This window comes from Podarcis erhardii, assembly GCF_964252035.2.
Source record: "Podarcis erhardii genome assembly, chromosome: 17".
In the NCBI taxonomy this organism is placed as follows: domain Eukaryota; kingdom Metazoa; phylum Chordata; class Lepidosauria; order Squamata; family Lacertidae; genus Podarcis; species Podarcis erhardii.
In genome coordinates, this window is record NC_138515.1 from 11,244,241 (window position 1) to 11,269,087 (window position 24,847).

General features: G+C 43.8%; 1 protein-coding gene across 4 annotated transcripts in view; it reads left to right on the forward strand.

Moving 5' to 3' along the window:
- Window positions 1–24,847, forward strand: part of LOC309332263 (histone-arginine methyltransferase CARM1-like) — a gene marked incomplete at its 3' end in the record, with an annotated part of 57,480 nt that overhangs the window by 28,520 nt on the left and 4,113 nt on the right. For all 4 annotated transcript variants that reach the window (XM_081845319.1, XM_081845321.1, XM_081845320.1 and 1 more), the window contains exons 6-11: window positions 6,009–6,186; window positions 8,086–8,176; window positions 16,015–16,096; window positions 18,935–19,020; window positions 19,673–19,762; window positions 21,176–21,313. In XM_081845319.1, coding sequence (XP_081701445.1) covers window positions 6,009–6,186; window positions 8,086–8,176; window positions 16,015–16,096; window positions 18,935–19,020; window positions 19,673–19,762; window positions 21,176–21,313 — 665 coding nt within the window. The remainder of the gene's footprint in view (window positions 1–6,008; window positions 6,187–8,085; window positions 8,177–16,014; window positions 16,097–18,934; window positions 19,021–19,672; window positions 19,763–21,175; window positions 21,314–24,847) is intronic.

Below are 24,847 nucleotides of genomic sequence, written 5' to 3' on the forward strand. Positions count from 1 at the left end.
AATTATTCATTGCAATTAAGAGTGAATTTCTGTTTAATTGTCATTTGCTGATATTTAATTTTATTGTGTGCTATTATATTCTAATGGATTGTTGAATATTACTTTTATTTGTTATTAGTTGTTTATTTAAAGCTACGTTTTTATAGTGGCATTTCTGTATTGGATCAGATTTTTATAAGGTGTGTGATCTTTGCTGCTTCTTTGGCTTGTAAACTGCCTTGTGTGCAGTAATCTAGAAAGGCCGTATACAGATTAAAAGTGAAATGAAAGGTAGACAGTCAGCCCATCAATCTGTAAAACAACCCATACAACAGATGCAAATCTGGAAAGGTCATGTGTCTCCCATAACAAATGTAACTGAAATTTTACAAAGAGCTGCTTTGACAAGTCTGTTCATTGGGAAAGTCCACTGAAGATGCAAAAATTTCACTGAATTAGTCCTAGTCAACAAGAGTTGCATATGGCTCAATAATGTAAAAAACTAAATTTATTTAGAACCTCCCATTACATGACTATGATATTTTTGCTGTACCTGAAACCCAGTGAAAGCATTACTGTCTGAAGCACCAATATTGGAGGCCACAACCAGGCAGCTGCCTCTCCTGGTCCTTGTTGGACTTAAAAACATCAACCAGGAATGAGTGACATGTCCCCCAGCTGGGTGCTCCTGGGTCATCCCCAACAACTTTCTTCAGGAAACGAATGATGTCCTTATTGCCAGTTTTGTAGACCAGCCCAGTAGGGACAGATCAGTAGACTGAAAAGTTACCCAAATCTGGAGTTTAGGAATGGGAAGAACTGAAATCTGCACATAGTGGTTACTACCCTTCACTTTTTAAAAAAGCTATTCAGTGGTATCTCAGGTTACATACGCTTCAGGTTACAGACTCCGCTAACCCAGAAATAGTACCTCAGGTTAAGAACTTTGCTTCAGGATGAGAACAGAAATCAGGCTCTGGCGGCGCAGCAGCAGCAGGAGGCCCCATTAGCCAAAGTGGTCCTTCAGGTTAAGAACAGTTTCAGGTTAAGTACGGACCTCGGGAACGAATTAAGTACTTAACCTAAGGTACCACTGTATATAGATGCCATTCAATTAAATGGCTCTGCCGTTTATCCAAAACTCTGGATATCTTAATATATTGGCTGTTCCTGAAGTTATATGGACTGTAATAGAATGCAAAATAATTTGGATTAGATTTTAAATTATGTGCTATGTTGTCATGCCACAGACATCATTTGGTTGAACATAGAAAATTATAAATGACCAGCTGGTGTTTTCAGTTCAGTGTGCCAAGTTTCCCCCCGCACAACTCCCTAATTTAGACTTACAGTTGAAATGCTGCGATCCTAAGCTCAGTTGGAAATGTGCTCTACTGAAACAAATGGGGTGTTTTCAGACAAACGTGTTTAGGACTGAGATTTCAGTTACTTGTATAAAGATTAAGGAAGAATTTTGTGTCAAGCTGAAGGGAGTTTATGGCGAGCACTTGAACAAACAGGACATGGGAGCAGCTATGCATGAGGAACAGTTGTCTATGGGGAAGAGGTCAACTTGCGCTGGGGATCATTAGAAATAAAAAATTGGCCCTTGAGGAATACAGAGGCTGCTAGGAATACAGAGGAATATCTGAGGCTGGTGGAAGGGGGTGGGATCTATATAGGAGCCTTTATTTTCCAAAGGGGCCCAAAGACAAGAAGTGATTGTTCTTATAGATGCTAATGTCATTGTGGATGAGGGTTAGGATGATGGTTTCTACTGAACAAAAGGTGAAATTTGGAAATGGAAAAGGGAATTAAGTTGCTAGTTTTGTTCTGTTAAGCCGCTTTTTCAGAGCAGTCTTCTTGATTTAATATATTTCATCTCCCTTCCTTCACCACATTGACCTGGTTTACGTGATCGAATCCTGTCTTAATAAGACAATGCCTGTGTACGCGAACTAAGTCCCCACCCACAGCTCCTTTGCTCTTTCCTTCCATGTGTGTGAGGAAACACACCAGAAAGCCACAGTTAAACCACGGCTTCCTGTTGTGTGCGAATGAGGAGCTATGGCTTATGGCTTCTACACAACCCAGGATTCCTAAGCCAATTTGAAAGCCAGGTTCATATCCTGGCATAGCTGGAAACTATTAACCATAGTTTTCTGGTTCACACATCATGGGAAACTCTGGTACTTCCTAGTCACCCCCATCTGCCCCCAGATTATAGGAGCTCCCAGAAGAGAGTCTCTGAAGATGACTTTAGGACACGGACATAATTGTTCAAGAGATGGTGCTCCTACAGGTAGCTAAGGACCACTCCGTCAGAGATTGTGCAGTGTAATGTGCTGCATCCAGTCAATGCCCTTTAATAATAATAATAATAATAATAATAATAATAATAATAATAATAATAAAATAATAATAATAATAATAATAATAATAATAATAATAATAATAATAATAATAATAATAATATATTATTTATACCCCAGCCAAGGCCGGGCTCAGGGCGGCTAACAAGCAATAATAAAAACAAGTTGAATGAATACAACTTAAAAACAAAATTAAAATACAACATTAAAATATTGAAACATTAAAATATTAAAATATTAGTTGCTCTGCATTTTATTTCCATATAATAACAGTGAAAATGATGGAGGATCATTGCTGAGGACAATCACAATTACTAGAAGCTCACAAGATCAGGTAGTAGAAGCCATTCTCGGCAGGGGCCAACTCCTTCAACACCAGTTGGAAAAGATCGAGATTTGTTTGTAAGTCCACTAAAATTACCAGTTATGTACACCAGAAGCGGTCCACATTGGGCTACATCCCAAGAGAAAGAGGAGGGGAGAAGGGTCACGTAACGCCGCAAGTCCTTGGGTGGCCCATCTGGCAGTCATAGGATTAGTGGTTCCAAGTGCATCGTCATGCCAGATAAAATAACCAATTTCTAGCTGCTTTATGAAGCACTACAAAAAGCAATATTTTCCCAGCCTCTGCATTTCAACATCTGATGAGATTTTCTAGTTTGTTTCCCTCATCCCAAGCAAATTCTTAAAAAGTCTGTGGCCTTGTTTCAGCAAGTGATTCGGCTGCAATCATAATCCTTAAAATCTTGAGCATTTTAAACTGAAATGCGTTGAATTTTGCCTGCTTAAGGTCAGGCATGTGATCAAACTGCTTCAGTGCTATTTTATTAGAGTACAGTGCTTCTCTAGCTTGTTTTGCCTGTCAGTAAAATAGATACTGCTCTGGAAATTCTGGTTAAGGGCAGAATTTAGTTTTTTATATTAATTAGTCACTTATTATCCCAGTCTTCTAGCCAATGTACAACGTAAAATGTACAACAAAAATGGAAACACAAATAAAACAACAAATGATCAAAACAGATAAACTACAACATCAAGATTCTATTTGTTTTTAGCAGGTGTGGAAGGAAACACGACGACATAGGTGGCTTAAGGCATTATTCTTGTGGGCTTCTACAGTTGTTCTGAATTTGCCTACTTGATACCCCCTTGTATTAGGAGATTTGAGTGTTAGAAATTCAGATATCTAAGCTAGGTGCCAAACGGCTCCTTCAACCAGGGTTAAAGGTAAAGGGACCCCTGACCATTAGGTCCAGTCATGGCCGACTCTGGGCTTGCGCGCTCATCTCGCTTTATTGGCCGAGGGAGCCAGCATACAGCTTCCGGGTCATGTGGCCAGCATGACTAAGCTGCTTCTGGCTAACCAGAGCAGCACATGGAAACACCATTTACCTTTCCGCTGGAGCGGTACCTATTTATCTACTTGCACTTTGACGTGCTTTCAAATTGCTAGGTTGGCAGGAGCAGGAACCGAGCAACGGGAGCTCACCCCGTCGCGGGGATTCGAACCACTGACCTTCTGATCGGCAAGTCCTAGGCTCTGTGGTTTAATCCACAGAGCCACCTGCATCCCTCAACCAGGGTTACGGGTGCCTAAACGGAATGCCTGGTTGCCATTTTTGGACAAGATGGCTCTAAAGTCTTATTTTTCAATATGACCTTTTGGTTCCTGCAATCTGTTTTGATTGTGTAGATAAAATATAATGGATAGAATTCTACAGGATGTGTTGCTAGTGTGTGAAAACAGTCCAGATCCAAGGATCCCCAGGCAGGCACCTCCAGGGGGGCGGGGCAGGAGACGTCAGGCACCATCCTGACCCCTGGACAGTGCCGGATTTATAACAGTCGAACCTCTACTTACCACCGCCTCTTCTTACAGTCATTCCAAGTCGTGACCACGGCAAACCCAGAAGTAACTGGCGGGTTTGACGCCCTTCGCACATGCGCAGGAGTGGTGACCGCCACCCGCATCTGCTCACAACAGCGTCTCTCCCAGGGACCTGTTTCGACCGAATGGATTATGGTTGCAAATAGAGGTTCCACTGTAGAAACTAAACAAGCTAAAGCTTAGTGAAGCCAGCGTGGTGTAGCGGTTAAGAGCAGTAGATTTGTAATCTGGTGAACCGGGTTTGCTTCCCCACACGCAGCTACTGGGTGACCTTGGGCTAGTCACACTTCTTTGAAGTCTCTCAGCCCCACTCACCTCACAGGGTGGGGAGGAAGGGAAAGGAGAAGGTTAGTCGCTTTGAGACTCCTTCGGGTAGTGATAAAGCAGGATATCAAATCCAAACTCTTCTTCTTCTTAGGGCCCCACTCTCTTGCCCCCCCCCAAAAAAAATTTAAAGGGGAAAAAGATAAAAGATAAAAAACAAGTAAAATAAAACCTACAGACAGCAACAGTGTTTTGTTGTCATGGGCCCCGCCTGCTAGCCTGCTCCCTCAAATATCCCTGGTTGTCTCCTTTCTATATACAGGGTGAAGGGTGCGGGTGGCGCTGTGGGTTAAACCACAGAGCCTAGGACTTGCTGATCAGAAGGTCGGCGGGTTGAATCCCCGCGATGGGGTGAGCTCCCATTGCTCGGTCCCAGCTCCTGCCAACTTAGCAGTTCGAAAGCACATCAAAGTGCAAGTAGATAAATAGGTACCGCTCTGGCGGGAAGGTAAACAGCGTTTCCGTGCACTGCTCTGGTTCGCCAGAAGTGGCTTAGTCATTCTGGCTACATGACCCGGAAGCTGTACGCCGACTCCCTCAGCCAATAAAGCGAGATGAGCACCACAACCCCAGAGTCGGCCACGACTGGACCTAATGGTCAGGGGTCCCTTTACCTTTATATACAGGGTGCTTACATTCTGTATGACTGGTTGCATGGCAACATGTGCAAGTGGCTTGAGATACCATAAATGACCATATAGCATATATTCAACACAAAAAACAGCAACATTTTGTTGTTGACAAAGGATGGCTGGACATAGAAAGGGCCCCATTACCTTCAGGAGCTGAGGGCCTCATCAAACCTCAATACGGCCCTGCACCTGGGTGTCTTCACTTGGTCTCCAGGGGCTCATAGGTACAAAATGTGCCTGGTGCCTGGCTAATTTCAAACCCTGGGAGCTCTGGGGACAGGTGTCATCAGTGCACAGATGATACTAGCGCTGCTTCTTTGTTAACATTCCATTGATCACAGCGTTCTGCAGGTGAGAGGCTTCTGCAGGTGCCATCATGTCTAGATGCACTTTTTTCAGGGTCTTCAGTACTGTGGCACCTGCCTTTTGAAATTCCTCCTCTTGAATATTTGACAGGGGCCGTCTGTTGTCTTTTGGAGGCCTCTGGAAGACCTTCCTCCTTCAACCAGCCTTTTAGGTTGAGATCCTTCCTGATCCACATCTGCATTGTAATTGTTTTTATCGCCTTATCACTTGTTTGCCATCCTGAGCTCCTTTGGGTGGGATAATTATTATTATTATTATTATTATTATTATTATTATTATTATTATTATTATATTTATTTATTTATACCCCACCCATCTGGCTGGGTTTCCCCAGCCACTCTGGGCTGTAAATCAAATGAAGAACTATTTAATAAATACATATTATTTATAGATGAAAGAAGCTAATGCAGTTTGTTTGTGTGTTTTTTTTATGCCTCCCCGTTACAGATTCTAGTACAAAGTAACAATCTCTCTGATAAGATCAGCGTTTTGACGGGGAAAATTGAGGAAATCTCCTTGCCTGAGAATGTCGACGTCATTGTTTCTGAGCCAATGGGTTATATGCTGTTTAACGAGAGAATGCTGGAAAGTTACCTCCACTCCAAGAAGTGGCTCAAGTCAAATGGTGAGTCTGTGTTCCACAGGAATGAACTGGAGGAAATAAGAATTTGCCAACTTGGATCAGAGTAGTGGTGATTTCGTAGGGTCTTTGGAATACAACCCCCCGCCTCCCACCACTGTCAGAGCTCATGTTAGCGTCTTTCTGGCATATTTAATATTCCTGATTGCTTCTCGATTCATGCCTTATATCCTCCACAATAAGCTCAATGCAATAATCCGCAGATGAGACCATGCATCACCAAAGAGTTCTGTTTCCACTTTTGTCTCCAAATACAGTCTTGGACTCGCTACTAGAGAGAATCCCTGACACAAGTCCGCTAAGAGACAGCTGAATTAATATTAGAAGCAAGGCTTTCACTCTGAAACTTTCAAGATGATTTCATTCTAAAACAACTTTTGTCCTGGGAAGCATCTGGACTAGGGAAATGACAGGATGGGAAAAATTTACAGCCCATTTAAATTAAAATGCAGGAGGGGGGGGGGCTTCTCTACAGAGCACCTGTTTAGAATGCTTTGTAGAGAATGTCTGGACAATTATGTCTGGATTTTGCAAAAACAAAACTAGCATAAACTAAGAGGGAGTTGGGTGCAGCGTGGAATAGGAAAGGCTGGCAAGATGTTTGACTTTAAGCCAAGTCTTCCTCGGGATGCAGCAAATATCTCTCTCAGCCTAAAGGTTCAGATTCTTTGTCCTCCTCCGGTGGTACACTTTGCTGCTTTAAAAGTTAGTGTTTCTTATTGTAATAGATGTCTTAATCTCTGTGCTTCTGATTCAAATCCTGCTTTAATGGCAATGCCGTTTGTACTAATGTTAAGTCTTTTTTTGTTCATGATATAAATGCAATGGAGCTGCACTCCCCTTGGTTAATGATTTCTGTTTATAAAGCATTTTAAATCTATGCACTGTGAGATTGCTATCATGAAACAATTTACTCTAAATGAATACTGAATTCAGTGACTACTTGGGAGTAAAGAGTTTTAGGATTTCAGTCTGTAATCTCTACATTCTTTACAATGGCATTGCCTTTTGACAATGCAACTCCCCATCTCAAACTGTGTTTGCAGAAATGGAACAATTTTCCTCCTACCTAACACTGTATTATTCATTAAGTAGAAGTATAATTTCCTATACATTTCCTGCATCTCCTTCATAGGCTAGTTCATTTCTGCATTGCCAGGTGCACTGGTTTTAACCAATTCACTTATAAAAATATATTATCCGGACTTATTTCCATAGTTGTTGGGTAGGTTAAGACCTTATTTAATGGAGGTATGGATGACTGATTCCTTGTCCTTCTCTGTTTGCAGTACAAGTCTGTAATGTGCTCATGCTTGTGTGTTTTGCATTAGATAGTCTGTGAAATGGGCATAAGGTTTGTAAAATGTTTTGCAGTCTTTTGATATCATTGATAAACACACAACATCATTACCAGTTCCTTTATATTGTCAGCCTTGAAGTATGCTTAGTGAACATCTGAAACTGTTGATGGTTTGTTTAGTGGCAATGTATTAACAATTATACGTTGAGTCTGTAGATAGTTGTTCAGAAATATTATCCTTTTCCTCCAGCTGTAGAAGATGAATGAGGATATAATATTGCCTTTGTTTTTAAGGAAGAAATTATTTAAATACCTAATCACAAATGAGTTAAAAACTGCAAGGTTTTATCACTCATGGCAGCATATTTGACTTGCCGTCTTAAGTTCTTTATTGTTGCTAATGGGCTTACTGAAATGTGATCAAGAATTAGAGCATAAATTATTATCCACTCCAGAATTATAAAGAGATAAACTGTTTGAGATGGAGAGTGGATGATGTTTACTGGATGTTTCCAACAAATGTTTAAGTAGGGCTACACAGAAGATTTGAACTTTGCTACTGTATATTATCTTTTGTTCACTAGGAATGATGTTTCCAACATTTAGTGACATTCATTTGGCTCCTTTTTCCGATGAACAGCTCTACATGGAACACTACTCCAGAGCCAATTTTTGGTAATGATTATTTCACTTTTTTCAAAAAAAAAAAAAAAAAAAAAAAAGGAAAGGAAAAGAAAATGTCTTTTGCTCTGCAGCATAACAGAGGTCTCAAAATGAAACTGCTTCTTGGAATCACAATGCAGTGGTGAATTGTATCTGTCAAAAGAAACTTCCTAATTTCCTAACCCATTTCTGTTTTGTTGATCTGCAACCATGGCGCTTACAGCTGATTCGTGTGGCCATGTTGTTTGTGCATTGATAACTGTTCTCATGTGATGGCTTGGCACTTTGAAGCATTCGTCGTGTGGTGGCTCTTCACTTGATGGCTTTTTCATTACGAGGCAGAGGCAGGACCTGTCTAGGAAAGAGAATGGCTTCATTCGATGAGATTGTCTCCGCAAATATAGCCTACAACAGGAGACATGGTACCATGCAGTCCTGCTCCAAGCAGAGAGATAGATGCGATGAGAGAACTCTTTGCCCTGCATTCAAGGGGTGGCAAGAGGGGCATGGCATCAGGATGATGCAGCCGTCGAAGGGCAAGGATGCTCCCATCAAGCAAAAACGAATCTCAGAATTGGCCAAGGCAGTGTTGGGATTAGAGTTGCCATCTTGTGGTGTCCAGAATGCCTTAGGCTTCATGTTACTTGTATGTCAGTCACATGCAGCAACGCTGATTCCTGAGATTGAAAAGGGTTCTTGGGGCTACAATCAGAAGGTCTTGGGGTTCTATCCTGGCTCAAATTGAGGACTGGGTGGATGTGGCCACATCGCTTACGTAGTCACAGAACTAAGTGTGCCTTGCTCATGTTCTCATGATGACCCTTCCCTCTTCCGTGCCACTGCCTTTTGGCTTTGTATTAGGGGATACCTGAGAATTAAGTCAGGGTACCAATCACAACATGATCTGAGATTTGACTTGATCTTTCCTCCCCTTTCCCATACCATAAGATCTAATTTAACTCTGTGTGCCATCGCACTGTACATTGCTCCTCTTTCCCAACCTATTATGTAATATTGGGGGGAGGGCGGGAGGCAGGAGTTTGAGGCAGCATGCTATGAAGTAGCATCTTCTAAAATGTTGTTTTAAATCAGACATTACAAGGGGGCTGTAGGGAAGATGCACAGTGGCGAGAGCTTCATATCACTTGTGAAATCTAGTTACAATGCAATAGGAATATCCTCTGTGACCTCCGTATACATTGGTTGCCCACTTTCTGCTTTGCAAATTCCCATTTCTTGCACTTTTCCTAATGCAGATGGAACCAAAAACTGCTGTAAAATGAATTGAGCCACTGTTTATTATTAGATCATGCAGATTTTTCTTCCATTTCTACCTGAGGATCTGGTTGAATTGTTCAGATTTGAGTTTACACCATCAGAAGAGAGGTTGTGATTTATGAAATGCTAATCCACGGGGTTTTGAAACCCTGCTTGCATGGTGAGGAACCTATGGCCCTCCAGATATTGCTGGACCACCCCTCCTGCCAGCCCCAGCCAGCTTGGCCAATGGCCAGGGGTCATGGAAGCTGTAATCCAGCAACATCTGGGAGATGCTACATAGAGACGATGATTTGTCATTCCTGCTTTGAACCATTCATTCTTAGCTAACACATTGAACTGTAACTAGAATATTCTATTTTATGCAAATATAAAGGTAGTCATGGGACGCGGGTGGCGCTGTGGGTTAAACCACAGAGTCTAGGCTTGCTGATCAGAAGGTTAGTGGTTCAAATCCCCATGACGGGGTGAGCTCCCATTGTTCGGTCCCTGCTCCTGCCAACCTAGCAGTTCAAAAGCATGTCAAAATGCAAGTAGATAAATAGGTACCACTCTGGCGGGAAGGTAAACGGCGTTTCCATGCACTGCTCTGGTTTGCCAGAAGCGGCTTAGTCATGCTGGCCACATGACCCAGAAGCTGTACGCCGGCTCCCTCGGCCAATAAATCGAGATGAGCGCCACAACCCCAGAGTCGGCCATGACTGGACCTAATGGTCAGGGGTCCCTTTACCTTTACCTAAAGGTAGTCATGCTGGTCCATAGAAAACAATCCAAATCCCATATTAGGACAGTATCTGTTGGACCAACAAGATGTCACAAAAAAGAAAAAGAACCAAGGGGGGAGAAGAGGTGAGAAGAAATACAGGTGGTCAAACACATGTTTCTCCTTCCCAAGAAGACTTGACGCAGCAGCCTCTCACCTGCATAGCATCTAAAGGAGCCTCATTTTGAATGTCTGTTACCTCCTCTTGGCAGACTCTGATTGGTTGCCCATCATCCATTCTTTCCCCTCTCTCCTTGCCCCGTGTGTGTGTGTTTTAACATGTAGCCTGATTAAGATTTCTGGAGAACTTGAAATCTTTCACACTGTTTGGTGGCATTTTGGTTGGCCTATAAAGTGCTGCTTTAATTTGGATTTGGGGATTGCATTTTTATGTCCATTCAAACTGACATTTGCTTCTGGATGCGTCCAAGTGGCAGACTATGACGTGTGCAGGCAAGCTCCAGAGATGACTCCTGCTCTGTGCATGTTGCTTATTTTTGGTGGTCATCCCATAGTAGTGCAGACAAGCAGGGCTTCCTTGTGGAAGGAGGAAGCCATTGGCACTTAGCGTTTGCATTGGCCTTGGGTGCCAATTGCTGTGTTCACTGGCAGAAGAGGACACAAACCACTGGAAGATGTGTTCTTTGTGGAACTGAACCTGCATCTCTTGGTTTCAGCAGCACCATGTGGCTGCACCTTCATAGACCCAACTTAGACTTATTTATACTCAAAGCTTGTTTTCTGCACTGGTGGGTTTGCAAAACTTGTCTTCTGTATGAGCTGTTTTTCTCCATCTTTGTCATTCTTTCTATTTCCAGTTCCTGTAATAACAATGATAAGCTGAAATGGAATGGTGCCAGCCCATCATTTTGTCGTTTTGTGTGTGCACCGTTTCTGTGTCCCAGCAAGCCAAATAAGCAACTCAGATATTTGTTGCGTACGGATAGTTCATGCTTCGTAATCCTAATGAGCAGCCTGAGGCAGAAGCACAACAGTTTCCTTGTAAGCTTTGGCAGGTTAGAAGCCTCTCTGGTAGTATCAACGCATTGTGCCGTCTTGTGGCCTTTGGGTCTTCAGGTGGAGAAAATGTGAGACTTGGATTTCAGAGGTTTTTTTAAAACAAGTAAAGATTTTGTAAGAAAGTGAGAGAGACTTCACCATTGGTTTTGCCTGTGTTTTGAGTATGTTCTTAACATTTATACAGTGGTACCTCAGGTTACATACGCTTCAAATTACTTACGCTTCAGGTTACAGTCTCCGCTAACCCAGAAATAGTGCTTCAGGTTAAGAATTTTGCTTCAGGATGAGAACAGAAATCATGCTCCGGCAGCGCAGCAGCAGCAGGAGGCCCCATTAGCTAAAGTGGTGCTTCAGGTTAAGAACAGTTTCAGGTTAAGAACGGACCTCCGGAATGAATTAGGTACTTGACCTGAGGTACCACTGTACTGGCAGGGATGAAATCTTCTTACTCCTGCCCTTAAGGAAAGTAACTTACATTGATGTACAGTACAGTGGTACTTCTGGTTAGGAACGGGATCCGTTCTGGAGGCCTGGCCATATCCCGAAAATTTCATAACCGGAGGACTGCTTTCTGCGCATGCGTGCAGCGCCGCAGAGCACTTCTGTGCATGTGCGAGTGGCAAACCCACTTCCGGGGTTGCCACATTTACAACCCGAAGATTACGTTACACAAGGGTCCACTGTATTAGGCATTTGTAGCTACCAGAGAGTAACGAGTCATGTACTTTATAAGCAAAGAAACAAAGTCAGAAAGCCGTTACTCCATTAGTTTTCAGAAAGCCAATGAAAGCCATGATACTATCTACGTGCCTCGTTACGAAGTCAGAACGAGATTTGGACAATTTGCAGGAGGGGTACCAAACTGAAACGTAGAAAATGTGGGTTTTGCAGGGAAATCGTGTGGGGTTTTTTGCAGATTTTCTCCCCAAACCAGATGAACATGACAAAGGAGAATGGCCTGATGTAAATAAAGGCTCCTGAAACCTCCTTAGCTATTAATTCTGAGGTTTGGATGGCCATCTGTCATGGATGCTTTAGTTAAGATGCCTGCATTGCAGGGGGTTGGAATAGATGTCCGTTGGGGTCCCTTCCAACTCAGTGGTTTTGTGATTCTAAGATTATATGGAGTGTATTGAGTTTCACTTGATTTTAGCCATACTGCTCCATTTTGCCAGGTCTGGGACAGAGCTAGATGTTGTACAAACTTTTGCTAAATCTTTCAGAAAGTGGTGCCACTGCAACACCACATGGTGAATTTGCACTCCTGGTGACCTCCACAGCAACATTTGTTTACCCCAATGGGGGTTTTGTTTTGTTTTTTAAATCCCAGGTATGTTATAATTTCTTATCCATTGAAGACAATAGAGATCAGATTCAATCAGATTTGAGTTAAATATTTCTCCAGACGTCATAGGGCTGTGCAGTGATGACTCCTGTCACTTGGCGCCTCTGTGTATTCTGCTCTTTTGCACTGAGTAGTGACTGTAAATGTCCAAGGCATCAGCTTTTCAATCCCACGAGTGGTCAGTTCTGTTTTTAAGACAAGAATGTTGTCTTAGATGTGTTCTAAGAGCTGTTTTCCTTTCCTTTCTGGATATAATTTCTGTATTGGGAAAAGCAGGGACATCCTTCATGCACTGCCTGGTTGGATGCCTGGCATGCGTTTGACTTGCGTCTTGAAGTATGTTTGACCGGGTGTTTGCTGCTTGATTTGACTGTGGAAAAGCGGCCAAGGACAGCGGGAGTGGGGAACCTTTTGCCCTTTCCTTTGCCCCTGAAAGTCCGTCAGGGACCAGCGACCAAGTGTTTGCCAGCCCTGCAGGATGATGCACCACATCTGCCACCACATCACTTCAGGCCTCGCGACACAAAGGCAAGAATGGCGGGTTCTCCAAACCAGGCTTAGGCTGTGTTTTTCCCTTTTTTTGTATTTTGGATTCTTATAGCACAACCAGCTCCCTTTAAATCCTTCTTAGCTGTGTGATGTACATCAGTAGCTATTATTATTAGTAGTAGTTCAATCTACAGTGGTACCTCGGGTTACATACGCTTCAGGTTACATACGCTTCAGGTTACAGACTCCACTAACCCAGAAATAGTGCTTCAGGTTAAGAACTTTGCTTCAGGATAAGAACAGAAATCTTGCTCTGGTGGTGCGGCGGCAGCAGGAGGCCCCATTAGGTAAAGTGGTGCTTCAGGTTAAGAACAGTTTCAGGTTAAGAACGGACCTCCGGAACGAATTAAGTACTTAACCCGTGTATACTGCCCTTTAACCAAGGATCCCAGGATGGTGTACAACATTAAAAACATAATTTACATGGCATAACAACAACAACAACAGAACAATCACAGAAAATTTCGTGATAACAATCCTTCCACATTTAATTTTTTTAAAAAAATAATATTTATTGAGGTTTCCAAAATATAAAAGAAAAAAGAAAGAAAGAAAAAGAAAAAAGAAGAAACATTTACATTTAGGCCTTACTTTCATTAACATCCTTCCAGGACTTCCCCACCCCACCCCCTCTTGTATTCCATTTCCATTAAATTAATTCAACAAGTTCTTACCCCAAATTTTAAGCTTATTTATCCTTGACCCAATGTTCAAACCGTAAAAATATTTTTTCCCCCCAAAGATCGACCCCTGTTCCCTTCCACGAATTCCCCTCTTTAGTACGCAAAACAGAACAAAGTAAAAAAAATAAAGAACAAAGTATAGTTTTACACCCTTTGGATTCCGAATTTCCTCCCCCCTTTCCCGGTTTCGATCCCCAATGTCCATCAAGTCTGCTCTCAGCCCGGAGACCCCACATCCATGTCCAAATCTCACTCAGCTCCACTTTGCCGTCTTTTTGATAGTCTTTGCCATCTTTTTGATAGTCTTTGGTTTCAAACACCCAATCTTATAAAAACTCTATCTCAAGAAGGTCCATTTTTTCCATCCAGATCTCTATGTTCAGGAGTAAAACTCAAATTTTGTTTCTTAGTCCTTTTGAATCTGAATGTCCCAAATCAATCCTTCCACATTTAAAATGACACAGACTGTTTAATAGCCAAAGGCCTGGGTAAAGAGGATTTTTCCACGTGGCACCTAAAGACACGGCGAGAGCATTCCACAAACAGGGAGCCACCACAGAAAAGGTCTGTTCTCGGGTTGCCATCCTCTCGGGGAAGGGGGACGATGAGAAGGGTCTCTGGTGAAAAGCGCCGGGTCTAGGTCGCTTTGCATGCAGTTGATCAACAATCAGCAGCACAAACACCTTGTCCCAAAAGGGAGTTTGGCAATGGTTGGTAGTTGCATAGATTCTCAGAATACTGTCTAGGGGGTGTTTCTTAAGGAGCGGTCTTATCGCTACCCCCTTCAAACAGGTACGACGCTCCCCCCCCCCCCTTGTAAAAGGGCATCAACCACTGTTAGGGTTCCAAGGGGTTGCTCGAGAGCAAGCAGGCAAATGCCTCCCTGGTCGGCTGTGAAGCCTTGCTTTTGATGCCAAAATAAACTTTATCTGCCCAGAGCGCCACTCTCCCGTGGCTGGCTCATTCACTGGCAGAATCTGAGAGTGGGCGGCAGTGGCGTAGCGTGGGTTGTCAGCACCCGGGGCAAGGCAAGTAATTTGCGCCCCCTAACCCATGGATTTGCGCCCCCTAACCCTAACCCCCAGATGTTGCGCCCAGTGCGGCCGGCCCCCCTGCACTCCCCACGCTACGCCACTGGTGGGCGGTCCTTAAACCTTCCCCAGCAGAGTAGTTTCTTGACGCCCAGTCTGCGCCTCCCTCTCAGTGCGAAAGCTTACTGCGCAAGGAGGGCGTGAGTAACAGAGGACCTCCCTCCTCCCCGCTTTGCCCAGGCAAGGTGTTCTGGCACTGCCTCGCCTCCTCCGAGCCCTGAAGCTCCTCTCCATTGGAGGCGTGGTTACTCTCCTCCGCGGAGGAGGTGCTGCTTCCCACGATCTTCGGGGGCTCTCTGTAATCCACCCGGCTTTTCCCCTCTCGCCTCTGAGCCAGTGGCAGTTGCCTGACAACCACCTCCTTTGCCCAGGCAGCCGTCGTCTCTCTGCTGAATTTTATCAGCCAAGAGGGGCAAGGGTCCATTGCGTCACCTCCCAAGACCCCTGGCTTAACCCGCCTTCCATTGCCCGGCAGCCTTTCAGTCAGGGCTCCAATTTCGGAGCTCCCGGGCACTTCTTTAAATCAGAGTTTGCTTTGAAACATGAGCTTTACATCTGGATGACACTTGCGCCTGAGAAAAGTGCATTTGCTGTTGTGTTGCTTAAGGCTGATGAATGCACGTAAATTTCAAGTTCTTCCTCTCGGTCGTCAGTTCCTGGTTGAAGCTAGTTGGGCCTCAAAAACTGGTCCCTCTCGGGGCCTTGGGAAATAGTTGTAGGATAGCAACAATGGTGGGGAGTTCTGTGGTCTGTTGGGTTTCTCAGCTGTGTGTGCTGCCCTCACGTGGGGCGTAAGGTTTTCAAAGACTTCCGGTACATTGAAACATGAAAGAGGCGCCAACGGAGGGCTCTTCCTTGGGAGAATTAAGCAGCAATCTCTCACCCTTGTTTGCTGAGCTCATTAATCCAGTACACAATGAATAACCCACACGCTGCATGCTATTTGAAGAGGTTAGCTGAATGGAAAGACAGTATCTTTGCATATCAAAAAATAGGCTTTGATCGGGTTTCATAGGCGGTTTGAAGAATGTGCATGGATCTGTGGCTGTTACATGCAGCTTATAGAGATTTCGTTGTGCAATTTTCTTTTCTTTTCTTTACAACTGCATTATTTCTTCTAGGTACCAGCAGTGTTTTTATGGAGTCAATCTGTCCAGTCTCCGCAATGCAGCTGTAGATGAATACTTTAGGCAACCTATTGTAGTAAGTCATTTTTTATTTCCTCGCTTTTTCCTTTGCCTTCTTCCTCCACCTTCAGGAGCTCAGGGGCTGGGGGGGGGTCCCTAAGTTGCAGAACTGCCTCCCCACGGAGGTGCATCTGGCCCCTTCATTATGTAGCATCTGGTGAATGTGGAAGGGACACCTCTTCGCCCAGGCTTTTGACACTAGGGGGCGTATATTTGTAGAACCCACCTTACTTCTGTAATTGTAAGTTGTTTTAAACTGTTTGTGTGTTGTAATGTTGTATTTTTCTCTGCCCTGAGACCTGGGGTGACACGTGGGTTAATGTCAATAATAATAATAATAATAATAATAATAATAATAATAATAATAATATTTATTTATACGTACATACATACCCTGCCCATCTGGCTGGGTTTCCCCAGCCACTCTGGGTAGCTTCCAACAGGAGATTAAAAATACATTAAAACATCAGTCATTAAAAACTTCCCTAAACAGGGCTGCCTTCAGATATCTTCTAAATGTCAGATAGTTTATTTCTTTGACATCTGATGGGAGGGCGTTCCACAAGGCAGGTGCCACCACTGAGGAGCGAGCCCCTCTGCCTGGTTCCCTGTAACTTTGCTTCTCACAATGAGGGAACCGCCAGAAGGCCCTCGGTGCTGCACCTCAGTGTCTGGGCAGAATGATGGGGGTGGAGACGCTCCTTCAGGTCTACTGGGCCGAGGCCGTTTAAGGCTTTCAAGGTCAGCACCAACACTTTAAATGGTGCTCGGAAACATACTGGGAGCCAATGAAGGTCTTTCAAGCTGTCAAGTGAGCCCAGGTTGACCACAGGGCAAGAAAGACTGTGAGGCATGGAAGGCAATTAGCTTTTTCTTAACAGAAAATACCAGCTCAACTCGTTCAGCTTGAGGTATGGCTGAAATGGACCACTGTCCCCCCCCCTCCCCTTCCAGTCGATCTTACTCCAGATCACTCCCCAGCAGACAAAGGCTGCGTTGAAGGGCGAGCTCCTCCTCTGGGCTCTTCTTGCCTGCTGTTCAGCAACATACAGGACTCTCCTCGACTGGGACTGTCCTGCTGCAGGATAGCAGGGCAACCTCTGGCTCCTCTCTGCCTGAGTCTGCGCTCACACTGTGACTCTCAACCTCTACCCCTGTCCTGGAAGGATCTCCCTCTCTTGACACGCGTCTTCTAGCACCTCCCCGAGAGCCAGTGTGGTGTAGTGGTTAAGAGCGGTAATCTCGTAATCTGGTGAACCGGGTTCGCTTCCCTGGTCTTCCACATGCAGCTGCTGGGTGACCTTGGGCCAGTCACGCTTCTTGAAGTCTCTCAGCCCCACTCACCTCACAGAGTGCTTGTTGTGGGGGAGGAAGGGAAAGGAGAATGTTAGCCACTTTGAGACTCCTTAGGGTAGTGATAAAGCAGGATATCAAATCCAAACTACTACTACTACTACTACTCTTCTTCTTCTTCTTCTTCTTCTTCTTCTTCTTCTTCTCCTCCTCCTCCTCCTCCTCCTCCTCCTCCTCCTCCTCCTCCTCCTCCTCCCTTCCCTGGACTGCTCTTCAGTGTCCCACCACCACATCCCGAGGTCTAAGTCTTCTTCTTCTGTGTCCTCCCTGGGGGCTCTTGGGTGGGAGACAGCCACCATTCTTCCTCATCCAGCCAGTCCCTGGCAGCTCATAATAATAACAATAGCAGGAGCAATAATGCTATAGAACAGAGGTGGCATCCATGTGGAACAGAGCAGCATGTCACATGTGTTTGTTTTTGCTTTGCTTTCCCTTAAGGTCAACATCAGTGAATGGGTCATACCTCGTAATTCTCAGGGGTCAGCAAACTTTTTCAGCAGGGGGCCAGTCCACTGTCCCTCAGACCTTGTGGGGGGCCGGACTATATTTTGGAGAGAAAAAATGAACGAATTCCTACGCCCCACAAATAACTCAGAGATGCATTTTAAAGAAAAGCACACATTCTACTCATGTAAAAACACGCTGATTCCTGGACCGTCCGCAGGCCGGATTTAGAAGGCGATTGGGCCACATCCGGCCCCCGGGCCTTGGTTTGCCTACCCATGAATTAACTGGTAATTCTTTTGATCACAGCCAAGTCATTTTTTTCTGAGAGCATCTGAGTAAACAGAAATGTAAAAGTCTGTTTGGAGTTGTTCTGAGGCAAATATTATTCCATTGACCAGTGCATAACCATGAGCAGGTTTTGTGGGTTGGTTGTAAGTGCAAGGAAGGAAACTTAAATTCATGGCTTGCCAGCTTTAACTGGGCAGCCAGTGGGGTGCCTTCCTGTGTTGCCGGACTCCACTCCCATCAACCCCAGTCAGCAGGACCAGGAGTCAGGGATGATGGGAGCCCCGACAACAGCTGGAGGGCACCATATTGTCTCTCCCTGATAGAATTGGTACTGCATTCCTCAGTGCTTTTTTCCCTTTAAAATGTTTAGTGGTACTCTCATTTTGACGCAAGAAAATCACCATTTCATAGTTCAAATCGGGGGAAATAAATACAGTAAATGGACAAAAGTACAAAGATTCACAAAATGTTTAGGGGTATGCATCCCCCCAGAAAAAAAGCACTGGCTTTCCTGAAGCATTAACTGGGCGTAGTATGAAGGTCAGAAATGCCCCTCAATATAGAAATCCCTCAGGGTTCCAGATATAAGCAATGTGTATGCGGTGCAAATTTCTTTTAACAGAGAGAGGAACAACTAAAATAGCATATCAAAGGGACCAAGAGAAGGTATATTATTGTGGGAGGAGGAATTTTCTGTTTTGTAAGCCTGCAGCGCTAGAGGAGAGCAGGGGTCTGATTCTCTTTTTTTCTCCTCTTCAACCCTCAGGATACATTTGACATAAGAATTTTAATGGCCCGGACAGTGAAGTACACGGTCAATTTTACAGACGCAGAAGAGGAAGATTTGCATAGGTAAGTGTCTGGAAAAAGTCCTGCCTTTCCATGTCAAATAATTGTTTCTTTCTACACTTTTCCGCTTACAAGCAAGTGAGGGACTTCACAGCATGTGTGTGGATCCCATCCAGGGTATTTTAAGCCTCTAATCCTTAATGGCATTTTAGCCTTGCAAATTGCTGCAGGCGACTAAGCACAGTATTTAGGGTAAAATATAACTTGGTGTGAAGTTTTTGTTGTTTTAAGAGTAATGACATCTGTCAAGATAATCCTAGTAAATAAAATGAAATACAGTCATACCTTGGGTTCCAGACGCTTCAGGTTGCACGTTTTCGGGTTTCGGTGCTTGCGTATGCGCAAAAGCACTAAATCGCACTATGCGCATGCGCAGAAACCCCAAATTGCGACCTGCGCAGACATGGCACTGCGGGTTGCGAACGTGCCTCCCGCACGGATCACGTTCACAACCCGAGCATCCACTGTACAAGGTATAATAATTGAGTACATAGCTAGATTTTGTTATAATAAATTATCTTGGATAAAAATCCATTCTACCTTATTTCTGGTAAATGTGTTGTGCTTAGCGGACCAGTGTCTAAATGAATGGTGATATTTGTAATTTTTAACCATGGATTTCAAATGCCACACTGGCAACTTTCTTCTTCTACAGAGTGGAAATCCCCTTTGTTTTCCAAATGATGCAGTCTGGGCTAATTCATGGTTTGGCCTTCTGGTTTGATGTGGCATTTGTCGGCTCACTGTACGTATTCTTCTTCCTCGCTCCCAAAAGTAACCTTGGAACTTCGCTTTAAAGGGAAATGACCCTTTTAATCTGGCCAAATTCTGAACCTTGCTCAAGTTCTTCTCTTGCCTGTTACATGGAGGAACAAGTTCATTTTATACATCTTTGTTGTAGAGATAGTCGGATTCTCATGGAGGGATCTCACCGTGTTATTTTTGCAGGAGGGCCCATCTGGAGAAAACAGACTTTGCATGAAAAAGCCACTCATGTGTTGGGTTTTTGTCACTTGAATGTATGAACGTGATGTGGTAGTTCATCATAGGTAAAGGAACCCCTGACCATTAGGTCCAGTCGTGACCGACTCTGGGGTTCCGGTGCTCATCTCACTTTATTGGCTGAGGGAGCCGGCGTACAGCTTCCGGGTCATGTGGCCAGCATGACAAAGCCGCTCTGGCGAACCAGAGCAGCACACGGAAACGCTGTTTACTTTCCCGCCGGAGCGGTACCTATTGATCTACTTGCACTTTGACGTGCTTTTGAACTGCTAGGTTGGCAGGAGCAGGGACCGAGCAACGGAAGTTCACCCCATCACGGGGATTCGAACTGTCAACCTTCTGATCGGCAAGCCCTAGGCTCTGTGGTTTAACCCACAGCGCCACCCGGGTCCCATAACTCATCATAAAGCACCTGAAAAACAAACCAGTAATAAAAGGGCACCTCCAGCTTCACCACACAGATGAGCATCCTGGGTGATGGTTTTTTCAACCCTGCCCATATCATGTAGTCAGAACTGCAATGCATAAGACTGGCCTTTTGGGTTTTTAAATTACATCCTGCCTTTCAGCCATAGGCTCTCAGTGTGGCCACCAATTAAAATAATTAAAACAATGTGTCAAAAATGGGGGGGGGGCAGTGCAGTTTAAATTAAAACAGCAGAAGCAGTAAAACACATGAACATCCTAGGGGTTGAATAAAACCAGATTCAGCTGAAGTTTGCAGAAGCCAGGGAGAATAAAATTGGCTTGAATCCTTAAACTTTTTGCTTTGTGCACAGAAGAGAGATGCGCTCCTAAAAGGGTTTTTTCCACAGCCTTCTCTGAGTGCATCTCTCCATCCATGAAGAGAAGCTGCTATGTTCATGGACCAAGAATTTGTGATGTGAGCACCTTTGTCTTGGTCTTCTCTGAAGCTGTTTTGCAGATGTACTAGGTCTGCCTTCTTGATGCAAATTTAATAAATGAGTAAAATACCTATGGCCTTTTAAAGGGGCTTGTGGGAGGTAGGGGCGATTGGTTTATTTCTGTTTCCATTTTATTATGTACTTTGTGTTCTCATTTTGTGCTTTCGTGTTGCTAACGGCCCTGTGATCTTCAGATCAAAATTCAAGGCATAAATAAATGTTTGCGTATTTACTGGATTTCTTCTTTCAAGGGTGACTGTTTGGCTCTCGACTGCCCCTACGGAGCCTCTGACTCACTGGTATCAAGTCCGCTGCCTTCTCCAAACTCCTCTCTTTGCCAAAGAAGGGGAAACTCTTTCAGGAAAAGTCCTGTTTGTGGCAAATAAACGGTAAGCAGCAAAGCACAGGCAAATCACTTTGCTGGTGAAAGTGTTTCCGAAGCGCTTATGTGGGAGAAGATTACTAAAAATTAATTATGTGAAACATCTGCAGATTTGTGTTAACGAACAGAAGCCACAATAGAAAATATGCTTTGCATCTCAAACCACAGTGCCGAAAATCCATTTGTATGTTCAAGTATCGCAAAGACAACATAAAAAATGGTCAGTCTTAGCAGTTGTGCCAAGTGAATTTCCTTCAGAGATCTGATGTTTTGCTGCTATTAGCAATGTACTTGCTCCTAAATTTAGCACAGCAATATTGATTTGTGCTGTAGGGAATATAATGAGCAAGAGCAAGATTTCCTTTTCTTTGAAGCAGCTTCAATGTAATGATTTTAAATAGGCAATAAACACTCCTCAGAGTAACATACACATCTGCCCAGTCTCAGGCTTGCTGTGCAAAGGGGTGAATGTATATGAAATGCTGTGACCTCCTATTTTTCAGCTGATGATAAATCCTTGGTGGCTTTTAGCATTCGTTGTTGGTACTTGAGAGCAGGATTAAAGCAGGGAGGTCAATTTCTGATCCCTGTTTTAAGACTGCTCTGTTTACAGGTCACCAGCCTAAACATGTGTACTAGGTGGATATTGGAAAAGAGGATTCTCAGGGTTCCTGTGGTATTTCCTCTGCAGAATGACACACCTGGGCAAAATATACTGTATTTTTTGCTCTATAAGACTCACTTTTTCCCTCCTAAAAAGTAAGGGGAAATGTGTGTGCATCTTATGGAGCGAATGCAGGCTGCGCAGCTATCCCAGAAGCCAGAACAGCAAGAGGGCTCACTGCTTTCACTGCGCAGCAATCCCTCTTGCTGTTCTGGCTTCTGAGATTCAGAATATTTTTTTTCTTGTTTTCCTCTTCCAAAAACTAGGTGCATCTTGTGGTCTGGTGCATCTTATAGAGCGAAAATTACGGTAACTGTCTAGAAATGAGATGAGAAGCTGGAGTTAATGCAGATTAAAAGAGAGGGGGCAGGGGAATCTTAGAGCAATCAGCATGACTCCCTCTCAGGCTTGAGTGTCCTCTATCAGAAGTCCTTGCGTCAGGAGTTCTTTCTATATTCCTATATATATATATATATATATGTTTTTTAACACATCATTTACAACAATTATTAAACATACTTTTATATCTTATACAATTTTTTTTTTACTTCCATCAATCACATCTGAAAATTTTCCAATCTTTTCACTTAATTTACATTTCTTACCTTCACTATTACATTTAAATCACATAACTAATATCTCTCTTCTTTCTCTTCTTTGCAATATTTCATATACCGTATTTTTCGCTCTATAAGATGCACCAGACCATAAGACGCACCTAGTTTTTGGAAGAGGAAAACAAGAAAAAAAATATTCTGAATCTCAGAAGCCAGACCAACAAGAGGGATCGCTGCGCCACAAAAGCAGCGATCCCTCTTGCTGTTCTGGCTTCTGGGATAGCTGCGCAGCCTGCATTCGCTCCATAAGACCCAGACACATTTCCCCTTACTTTTTAGGAGAGAAAAAGTGAGTCTTATAGAGCAAAAAATACGGTATTTCTCCTTACAAAACTTCTTGTAGTCCTACTAGCGTAATTTGTTGATTACAGTTGCTCTTCAAATAATTCATATGCTTCTTCCAATCTTCTGTAAATCTCTGGTCCCGCAGATTTCGAATCCTTCCTATCATTTTGTCCAATTCTGCACAGTCCATTGATTTTGTCTGCCATTCTTCTTTTGTCAGTGTTTCTTCTTGCTTCCATTTCTGGGCCAACAATACTCTTGCCGCTGTTGTTGCATATAAAAACAATTTAACATCCTCTCTATTATTATCCTCATTTATAATACCAAGTAAGAATGCTTCTGGTTTTTTAAAAAATGTATATTTCAACATCTTTTTCATCTCATTATATATCATTTCCCAGATTTTTTTTTTTTACTTTCCTATTCCATCCAACTATTCTTCACAGTCTGCAGGCACTTTAATTATTCCTCATGGGATAATCTTGGTTACTTCCTGTCACCTTCAACATGGCAAAGTCACCAGGAAGAAGCTTGGCCAATTGGGCTGTGGCGGAAAAGGTGTCCTCAGCCCAGTCACTGAATTACCTGCAGAAATGCACTGCACATAACAACATTCACCTGCTGGGTCTTGTTTAAGACTGAATAGTCAAATTTAATATTTTTTGTTAGAATCATGGAACTGCAGAGTTGGAAGTGACTACAAGGGTCTTCTAGTTTAACCCCCTGTGATGCAGGAATCTGAGCTGAAGCATCCATGACAGAGGGCCACCCAACCTCTGTTTAAAGGCCTCCAAGGAAGGAAGTCTCTTCCACTGCCAAACAGCTCTTACTGTTAGAAAGTTCTTCTTGATGTTGAGTCTGAGTCTTCTTTCTTGTACAACTTGAAGCTATTGGTTTGAGTCCCACGCTCCAGAGCAGGAGGAAACAAGCTTGTTCCGTCTTCCATGTGACATCCCTTGAGATATCTCCTCTTTTCCAGGCTTATTGTTGTTGTTTAGTCGTGTCCGACTCTTCGTGACCCCATGGACCAGAGCACGTCAGGCACTTCTGTCTTCCACTGCCTCCCGCAGTTTGGTCAAACTCATGTTCGTAGCTTCAAGAACACTGTCCAACCATCTCGTCCTCTGTCATCCCCTTCTTCTTGTGCCCTCCATCTTTCCCAACATCAGGGTCTTTTCCAGGGAGTCTTCTCTTCTCATGAAGTGGCCAAAGTATTGGAGTCTCAGCACTCAGGGCTGATTTCCTTAAGAATGGAGAGGTTTGATCTTCTTGCAGTCCATGGGACTCTCAAGAGTCTCCTCCAGCTCCATAATTCAAAAGCATCAATTCTTCCTTCCACTGTTCCTCATAAGGCTTTCTAAAGCCCAACCCTTCCCACCATGGCGTTGTGATGTGTAGACTCTAGCAGCTTCTCCTTGCAGATCCAATGCCCCAAATGGAAGGAAATTTCCCACAGAACCCAGAAAAGGTCATGGGTTTAGCCTAGAGCAGGTAAAGGACATATGCAAAATGAGCAATTGAGAATACAAAACTGCTCCCTGATAGGTCTCCTCCTGCTTCTTCATAGGGCTTTGGGGAGCCTGCGACTCAGAAAGGTAGGATACAGCTGGGTCTTAATGCCATGGCAACCCTTGCGCATGCAACATAGCTAGTTTGCATGTGTGTGCATCTCAGTCAATTTCCCCTCCCCTTTGTGCCCAGAATGGGCACCGCAGGGCACTTACAATACAGTATGAAACGGCGCTATCATCTTCTTAGAAATGTCCGTCTGCAATGGGAAGCAAAGCATTCTCGCCTTTTTATTTTCACAAGCTTCTTCAGAGGCAGAGTGCCCAAATCAGAGGCGCCAGTGTTGCGATCAAAATACTTCATTTGTATCGACAGCAAGTGCCCCACACGTGACTTTTCCGTTTTCTGGTTAATAGCTTTCCTGTAAAGAAGTCCTCTCGCTCATATTACAATACCTGCTCTTCAA